At 39.9% G+C, this 9,607-nt stretch overlaps 1 protein-coding gene across 1 annotated transcript; it reads left to right on the forward strand.

Annotated features, from left to right (window-relative positions):
* The first annotated feature begins 1,828 nt into the window (after positions 1 to 1,828).
* LOC117656332 (vomeronasal type-2 receptor 26-like) lies at positions 1,829 to 8,912 on the forward strand. The gene is made up of 3 exons (XM_034404482.3): positions 1,829 to 2,317; positions 3,978 to 4,104; positions 6,700 to 8,912. The coding sequence occupies exons 1-3, from the start codon at positions 2,168 to 2,170 to the stop codon at positions 7,596 to 7,598; spliced, it is 1,176 nt and encodes a 391-aa protein (XP_034260373.3). The 5' UTR covers positions 1,829 to 2,167; the 3' UTR covers positions 7,599 to 8,912.
* Positions 8,913 to 9,607: the final 695 nt, after the last annotated feature.

Genomic DNA, 9,607 nt, shown 5'->3' on the forward strand with positions numbered 1-9,607 from the left:
GCTTATGGAATAAAGTTAATGTATGATAATTGAGAAGCTACTATATAAATCATGATTAACATTTTAATAGGGTTTATGTAGGAAAGCAACATAGTTTGCCCACTAAGACATGGTTAAAATTAAGTTCTTGATCACTTCCATTGTAGCATCTCTAAAAGTAGCCAGTATCCCAAGTTACTTCGGTTTGGCTTCTGAAGTTTTAAGGTGGAGAAGCTAACAGAATTCAAGAGGAATGTATGAGATGTATGAAACTAATACTACTGTATAAAGCCTTAGTAAGACCACACCTAGAGTACTGCATCCAGTTTTTGTCACCACACTATAAAAAAAATGTTGAGACTCTAGAAAAAGTGCAGAGAAGAGCAACCAGGAGGATGAGGAGACTGGAGGCTAAAACATACGAAGAACGGTTGCAGGAAGTGGGCATGGCTAGTCTAGTGAAGAGAAGGTCCAGGGGAGACATGATAGCAGTCTTCCAATATTTGAGGGGCTGCCACAGAGAGGAAGGGGTCAAACTATTTTCCAAAGCACCAGAAGGCCAGACAAGGAATAATGGATGGAAATGGGTCAAGGAGAGATTCAACCTGGAAATAAGGAGAAATTTTCTGACAGTGAGAGCAATCAACTAGTGGAACAGCTTGCCTTTGGAAGTTGTGGGAGCTTCATCACTTGAGACTTTCAAGAAGAGATTGGACTGCCATCTGTCCAAAATGATATAGGGTCTCCTGCTTGGTGGAGAGTTGGACTAGATGACCTACAAGGTCCCTTCCAACTCTGTTAATCTGTTAAAATGTAGCCCTTTTCAGTTATGGCCTTCACTCTTTGGAAAATAGCAGTAGCACTTAAGGTTAAGGTTAGGTTAAGGTTTATTAAACTTGTATACCGCTCTTCTCCTGAAGGACTCAGGGCGGTGAACAGCCAAGATTAAAATACATACAATATAAAAATTAAAATAAATTAAAACAGAATTAAATCAAATTGGCTTCCCAAAATTTAAAACCCTTTGCCCATAAAATAACCCATTAAAATTTTAAGCCAGCCCGGCTTGCTGAAATAGGAAGGTCTTCAAAGCTTGACGGAAAGTACGGAGGTCCAGGATCAGTTGTATTCCTGGGGGTAGCTCGTTCCAGAGGATGGGTGCCCCCACAGAGAAGGTCCTCCCCCTGGGGGTCATCAGTCAACATTGCTTGACCGATGGCACCCTGAGGAGACCCTCTCTGTGGGAGCGGATTGGCTGGTGGGAGGTTATCGGTGGCAGAAGGTGGTCTCGTAAATACCTGGGCCCTAAGCCATGGAGCGCTTTAAAGATGAGAACCAATACCTTGAAGCACACCTGGAAGACCACCAGGAGCCAGTGCAGCTCGCGCAGGAGAGGTGTTACATGGGAGCGCCATGTCGCCCACATAATAACCAGCATGGCCGCATTCTGGACCAGCTGGAGCCTCCGGGTGTTCCTCAAGGGAGCCCCATGTAGAGATTATTGCAGTAGTCCAGGTGAGAGGTGACGAGGGCGTCACCTCTCGCCTGTATATAGACTTATATACTGCTTTACCATGCTTTTACAACCCTCTCTAAGCGGTTTACAGAGTCAGCCTCTTGCCCGCATCAATTTGGGTCCTCATTTTACCCACTTCGGAAGGATGGAAGGGTGAGTCAATGTTGAAAAACTATCTTTGTAAGAATCTCTCTCTCTCCTATCTATCTAAATCTAACATTATAAAAGCAGGTTAAACCAAATTTGTCTATCCCAGGCTCCAAAAAATTTTTGTACCAATTTAGAAGGAAAAGATGAGGATACAATGAGATACAGTCTAGATTTAATATTTTTTTTTAAAAAATAGCGAACTTAAATCACATCCAATAGACTCTTTTTATTCTGCTTTGGTTCTTTGATGTTGTTTTTTTATCCTTCCTTAAAATAATATGTATTTAATAATAGAGGACATCTGTACATATCCAATTTTCATTATCTAGGTGTACCTGTTTGATAATTATTATAGAAATGGGAATAATGTGTGAATGAAACTTGAATATACCTCTCCATTGTTATCTTTTCAATTCCCTCTCTTTTCCCTTCTCTTTCAAGTAGCTCCATCCATTTCTTCAAGGCATTTCTTTTAACAATACAGCCAGAGAGACAGTGTTCCTGAATGACAAAGGAGAAGCAATGGGTGGATTTGACATCATTAATTTCATCCCTTTTCCAAATCGATCCTTTCAGAGAGTTAGAGTTGGAAAAATAGATCCTCATGCTCCAAAAGAGAAGGAATTATTCATTGATAAAGATAGGATTGTCTGGCACCCAGCTTTTAATCATGTATGGAGTCATTTAATCAACTATTTTTTAGTATTATATTTTTTATTTTATTTTTAAAATATACATCCATATTGTGTGTGGACAGAGTTGGTTCTGGGTATCATTCATATTAATCCAATTTGCAGTAACAATATTAGTAATCTCTTTCACATTTATCAAATTTAAGTAATTCTCACTATATTGTTTAAACATACATAAACAAAAATGCCTTTTTTATTTTCCTTGGGGTTAATTTTTAAGTAGAAGAAGAATCATGTCACCCAGAAACAATCTCTGTTCACTATTCTCTCTGTTCCTGCACTTTCTTAGGTGTTCTGTCTGTCCCCAGCTTCATGGCAGCCATGTTATCTGCTGCTGCTCCTCATTTTCGGATGAGGGGGATTTTCCAAGTCAGGGAGGAGAGATGTAGCTCTCCTTGACCTGCAAGGCACCCCCCCTTTACTTCACTACCCCTACAGGGTGGCTATAGCTCCTTTCAGAGCCCTCCAATGTGGAGAGCTTGGAGCAGGGCCGCAGAGCTTGTGGTCCTTGCCTCTGATGCCACTGGAAGCACAGCCAGAAGTCAATCTATTTAATCAACTATTATCTGATCCATTATGGTTTTGATCCATTTTAATCCCAAACTGAAAATATTTTCTTTAGAAATACAAGTTCTGCTTTTTAAAGAAAAAAAGGGCAAATTTTGTCCAAATGTCTTCTGAAGCATTGAGATAATGACATTCTAATATAAAAGTCACATTTTCATATCTGGGTTGCATTTCTCTTTGAAATCATAGCTGTTGCATCATTTCAATAACATTGTCATCATGCATATGAGGGAAGTCACCCCTCCTAGAAGAATGAAATATTTTGAGAAATATTTAAAAAGGCAGTATATTATATTTCCCCTAAAAGAGAAATAGATAGTAGAGGACAGGAAGGCCTGGAGGACGTTGTCCATGGGGTCACAATGTGTTGGATATGACTTCACAACTAACAACAAAAGAGAAATAGAAATCTTAAGGGAGACAGAAACTCAGCCCCTGCTCCTTGTCCCCAGCAGATATTTGGGGCCCATTTAGAAGAACTGGGCCAGCCTATCTACAAAACAAAAGGTCTTCAACTCCATGGTGATGGGATTAAGACATGACTCTCCAGGACATAATAGGATTATCTAGCAGCAGAGCTCACCACATTGCAAAATCACCTGGGGACATTGCATCATCCTCCAGACTTTAACCAAACTTCTCAGACAACCTACAGGTTTAGCTATGACCCCTACAACAACCAATAGAATACATGTTCTTGCACAGGAACAGGAAACTCAAGGGCAAGGCCCAAGAGAAGGTATAAATAACCATCATTCTCAACTCCATGTGGTCAGCTGCCCAGAATCACCCATGTGCTTCTGATTCACCATTAAACCCTCTTTCCAATCGGCCTCCTGCCTTGGAACTGAACCAGATGGATATTTCTTCCAACAATTATTTCTCTTCTCACACTGGCCGTCTACAAGTATTGCTGTTGTGCATCCTCGCAATTTCAAAATCTTCTTAATGGGTAGTATAAATCCAACTGGATAAATTCACTAGTCCTTTAGGAAGTCAAGGGTTTGTTCTCCTCATAAAGGAGAAACATTAATAACTATTTTTAAAATCTCATTTTTAATGTTTATCACCAGGTTCTTCCATTTTCTCGATGCAATGACCCCTGTTTCCCTGGATCCTGGAAGAAAGGGATTGAGGGGGAACAGTTCTGTTGCTATAACTGTGTTCCATGCCCAGAAGGGAAGATTTCAAATGAAAATGGTAAGTCAGTCAGTCAGTCAGTCTGTTTCTTTCTATCTATCTATCTATCTATCTATCTATCTATCTATCTATCTATCTCTATCTATCATCTATCATCTATCATCTATCATCTATCATCTATCATCTATCATCTATCATCTATCATCTGTCTGTCTGTCTGTCTGTCTGTCTGTCTGTCTATCATCTTTCATCTATCTATCTATCCCATCAATTGACTGCCATTTTACCACAGGGTAACTCTGGGTAGCTTACAATATTGAAAATAATACTAAAGAAATAAAATACTACAAAGTATAAAACTATAAAATACTATAGCTAAAAGATGGGGAGGAAGAGATTAGATACATCTAAGCAAATACACTATGTTAGCACACCTATAATTAATAGTTTTATTAGTTCTTCAGACTGAATACTATTTTCTATGGCTCACAATTTGTTGTTCAAGAGTCAAAGATTGCCTGCCTGCTTATCTATCTATCTATCTATCTATCTATCTATCTATCTATCTATCTATCTATCTTTCATCATCATCATCATCTATATCTATCCATTGAGCCATAGATCCTCTAATATGATCTATAACTATTTATATGTTTTTCATATTTTCAAACTGTTTGCATTAGTTTGGCTGTTCACAGAAACAAAATATTAAAATAAACTCAGGAAATATTAAGCATTTTTTAAAAACAAAATTACCTTGATGTCTCTTACATCTTCTTTTCACAAAACACATATGAATATATCATTGAAGTATATGGGCATTGTAGTTAAAATTTAAATCAATAATAGTGTAAAGTTCAAGAAAAAGGCTTTTGCTTGACTCAGGTCACTTAGGTGAAAATCCATGAAGACATTTTTTTTTTTCATTTGAGCTGCCATCTTCTAGATCTTCTCTTTCATAAAACTTGAATGTGAGAGAAAAGAAATGAAGATTTGTCAGACAGAGGAAAATTTGTGAATAGACCAGATATTCTACTTCAAAGGGACATACAGTAGAACCCTGGATATTTACAGAACCAAGTAACATTTTTTACACAGAACACAAAAGGATCACAAAGACCACAATAAAGTACCAGGATCTGACTTATATGTCTTTCTTATCTTGACAGAAAACGTAGGTGACAGTATTTGCTTAAAGACCCCACATTTTATTCAAATAAAAAGACTGATCACTCCTTACTTTATTCCTTTAGTATGTTCTATAGCAGCGGTGTCAAACTCAATTTCATTGAGGGCCGCATCAGGGTTGTGCTTGACCTCGGGGGGCTGGGGTGGGCGTGGCCAGAGTGGGCATGGCCATCATGATGTCACTCATGTTGGGGGGTGCCTGTGGTGGCCTGAGTGTTCTGCCAGCAAAAATGGGCTCCCAAGCTCAGTTTTCAGCTGGGACAGCCTCTTTCAACCCTCTGCCAATGAAAATGGAGCTGGGGGGCCCCACATGCGGCCCTCACAATCTCCATTTTTGGCTTGGATGGCCTCCTGCAACCCTTTGCCAGTAAAAACAGAGCTCGGGAGGGCTGCGCGCGGTCCTCACGAGCTCTGTTTTCACTGGCAGAGGCACCATGGGCTGGTCCTTTGCTGCATCCAGGGTGGGCCTGTGGGCCAGATCTAAGCATCTCATGGGGCAGGATCCAGGCCCCAGGCCTTGAGTTTGACACCCCTGTTCTATAGGAAAGAGAAAAGTTAAAAGAATTTAAATGAATGAAAGTGCTTTGCTCCTCAGAGTCAGTACTTCTGCTTCTGTTACTGAAGTCTTATATCCATCATCACATTTTTTTTTCTTCGTATTTTGGGGGGAAATGAGAAAAGTTCAAATATTCTATATTAAAATAAACTTGAAAATTTTAGAAAGGATGGCTTATCAAAGAATAATTAATCTTCTCATTGTTCTTTCTTTTATAATCAGCCCTGAATAATACAATTGAGGAAAAACTGCATTTTAGAATAGAATAGAATAGAATAGAATTCTTTATTGGCCAGGTGTGATTGGACACACAAGGAATTTGTCTTGGTGCATAAGCTCTTGGTGTACATAAAAGAAAAGATACATTCATCAAGAATCATAAGGTGCAACACTTAAAGATAGTCATAGGGAAACAATCAATATAAATCTTAAGGATACCGGCAACAAGGTTACAGTCATACAGTCCTAAGTGGAAGGAGATGGGTGATAGGAACAATGAGAAGGTTAATAGTAATGCAGACTTAGTAACTAGTTTGACAGTGTTGAGGGATTTATTTGTTTAGCAGAGTGATGGCGTGTGGGAAAAACCTGTTCTTGTGTCTAGTTGTTCTGGTGTGCAGTGCTCTATAGTGTCATTTTGAGGGTAGGAGTTGAAACAGTTTATGTCCAGGATGTGAGGCGTCTGTAGATATTTTCACAGCCCTCTTTTTGACTTGTGCAGTATACAGGTCCTCAATGGAAGGCGGGTTGGTAGTAATTGTTTTTTTCTGCTTTCTGTTTTCATAGAAACATGACCATACTGGTGACCAGTGGAAAAAATTAAAAATGAATAACAGTTGTCACACATTCAAAAGTAATTATAAGAAATATGAAATACATGGATGTTGAATTCCTTGTCTTTTTTTCCTCAGATATGGAAGATTGTTTTGAATGTTCAGAAGATCATTATCCAAATAAGGGAAAAAAAGGATGCATCCTGAAATTGGTGTTGTTTCTAACCTTGGAAGAAACCTTAGGAATTGGTTTAGTCTCAGCAGCTCTTTGTTTCTTCTTCTTGACATCTTGGGTTCTTGGAACTTTTATTAAGCACAGGGATACTCCCATTGTCAGAGCCAACAACCGGTCCCTCACCTACACCCTCCTTGTGTCTCTTCTGCTCTGTTTTCTCTCCTCTTTGTTCTTCCTCAGTCAGCCTGGCAAAGTGACTTGCCTTCTCCGACAATCAGCTTTTGGCATCACCTTCTCAGTGGCCATTTCTAGTGTATTGGCCAAAACTATCACTGTGGTTGTGGCTTTCATGGCCACTAAACCAGGATCTCAGATGAGGAAATGGGTGGGGAAAAGATTGGCTTTTTGTACTGTCCTTTTCTGTTCTCTCTTCCAGGTATGTATTTGTATTCTTTGGTTGTCAATATCTCCCCCATTCCCTGAATTGGACATGCATTCAGAGCTCAAGGAAATGATTTTACAGTGCAATGAGGGGTCAGCTTTCTTCTTCTACTGTGTCTTGGGCTACATGGGTATCTTGGCCGTCGCCAGCTTTATTGTAGCTTTCCTTGCCCGTAAATTACCTGATAGCTTTAATGAAGCCAAGTTCATCACCTTCAGCATGTTGGCCTTTTGCAGTGTGTGGATCTCCTTCTTTCCAGCCTATCTGAGCACAAAAGGAAAAGCCATGGTAGCTGTGGAGGTCTTCTCCATCTTGTCCTCCAGCGCTGCATTGTTGGGATGCATATTCCTGCCCAAATGCTACATCATTGTTTTACGGCCACAGCTCAACCACCGGAAGCAACTCATAAAGAAGAATTAGTGTACCACATGTTCTTTCTCAGTAGGATAAATTGCTCTCTAAAAAGAATAAAAAGACTGCTTGACCAGTAGGGAAAACATATATAAGTTTTTCTTTCTGTCACAGAAAATTTGTTGAGTATTATTCTTATTATAAGATTAATAAGGAAGTAGTTGTTTTGACTGCCCCAAATACCCTTTCCATTTCATCAGGTCCAATGGCATCAGTGTTCTCAGATAACAGGTTAAATCTGTTTTCCAAACATCATGCATTATCTTTGGACTCGAACTGAGAACAAATCTGATCCATCAAGAATTGCTTCTCTGCAAAGTCCTGAAGATGATAATCTGAACTCTGCTTTCTGAGGAGGGACTGGATGATCTTGAACATGATTAGGGGACTGGAGGCTAAAACATATGAAGAACGGTTGCAGGAACTGGGTATGTCTAGTTTAAATGAAGAGAAGGACTAGGGAGGTTATTGGGCAATACTACTACGTAGATGCAATAAGTGGAGATAAATATTGGTTTTTTTACTGCGCTTACCTTAAGACCTTAGAGTAAGTCTTAATCAGAGCTCTGACCTGTGGTTGGTTAGATTCATTCTTTTCCTCCAGCAGCACTCTAGTCATCACTTTACCTCACTCTCAGCTCCTCCATTAACCATGGTGAGTGTCAAGGCTCATGGGGCAGAAGAGGGAACATTGCTAGGGTCCTGTCCAGGTTGTCAGGGATTCTCTGATTCCAGATTGCAGTCAGTGTAACATAAGGTGGTCCATCTGTCATCAAGGGAAGACTATTTGAATAGGTCCAGCATTTACAAGAAGAGTCGTCCATTCTTCTACTCACAATAAAATACCTTATGCCACCAGACTCCAAATTTTGGGCTTAGACAACTTTAGAACTATGCCAACTTCAGTCTGACCTAAGCATAAAACATAAAATTATCTGCCACAATGCTCTACCTGTCAATGACTACTTCAGCTTCCACCACAACAATACACAAGCAAATAATAGATACAAACTCAAGGTAAACCGTTCCAAACTCGATTGCAGAAAATACGACTTCAGTAACAGAATGGTCAATGCCTGGAATGCACTACCTGACTCTGTAGTTTCTTCCCCAAACCCCCAAAACTTTAATCTTAAACTGTCTACTGTTGACCTCACCCCATTCCTAAGAGGTCTGTAAGGGGCGTGCATAAGTGCACCAGCATGCCTACCGTCCCTGTCCTAATATTCCTTTTTACTTACCCTTTTCATGTATTCAAACTATGTTTATTCTTTTACCTGTTGTCTTATATATGCTTGACTAAATAAATAAATAAATATTTTATTTATTTAATAAATAATATTAAAGAGAGGGGCAATTGACAGATTACATTGTCACTGGTCAGACAAGAAGATCATATCTGGAGTGTGACACAGTCTTGACTTGGGCCTGGATAGGCCCATAGCTGTCATGATGGCCAGGAACTCCTTAGCTGTTTCCAAGATCAAACAGCAATGCCAAGCAGATTGAAGTCCCTCGGGACCTGGGGAACTCCACTGCCAAGACTGAGATGGCCTCCAGGAGCAGGACGTTTGCTATGTAGCAGGGATACTAGAATGGGTTTTATTGTGTTCATCTTGAGCTGAATGCCACTGGCATCATCTTGATGTTCTTCCTCTAGTATTTCATATGCTTTTGCTGTCTGAATGTTGACCTGCTGGATGGAACAGAAATGTACAGTCACTATCAACTTCCTGTTTTTGCTCAGAAGAGCAAGCAAAATTAGTCAGTGTGGACTTCGGGCACAGTAACACACAGCAGTGTCAGCAGCTGATAGGGAGTTCAACTGAAGGGAAAACTCATCTTGGAGTTGTCTGAAGAAATGGTAATGCAGCGTTGAAGAGAAAGTGAAAAAGCCTTGCTCCCATCATGGGGAAGATTCTGGCAATCCATTCTAAGCCGTGTCCTGGAGGCTGACGGACCCAGTCCCAGCCATACTTAAAGTCAGTGATGGAGGCACCAGTAACTTTATAGAGCAA

This window comes from Pantherophis guttatus, chromosome 4, assembly GCF_059756535.1.
Source record: "Pantherophis guttatus breed Tessera chromosome 4, ASM5975653v1, whole genome shotgun sequence".
Lineage (NCBI taxonomy): Eukaryota > Metazoa > Chordata > Lepidosauria > Squamata > Colubridae > Pantherophis > Pantherophis guttatus.

Coding starts and splice junctions, on each gene's coding strand:
- LOC117656332 (XM_034404482.3), top strand. CDS start 2,168: ATGGGTGGATTTGACATCATTAATTTCATCCCTTTTCCAAATCGATCC. Junction 2,318..3,977: donor GGCACCCAGCTTTTAATCAT/GTATGGAGTCAT, acceptor GTTTATCACCAG/GTTCTTCCATTTTCTCGATG. Junction 4,105..6,699: donor GAAGATTTCAAATGAAAATG/GTAAGTCAGTCA, acceptor TTTTTTCCTCAG/ATATGGAAGATTGTTTTGAA.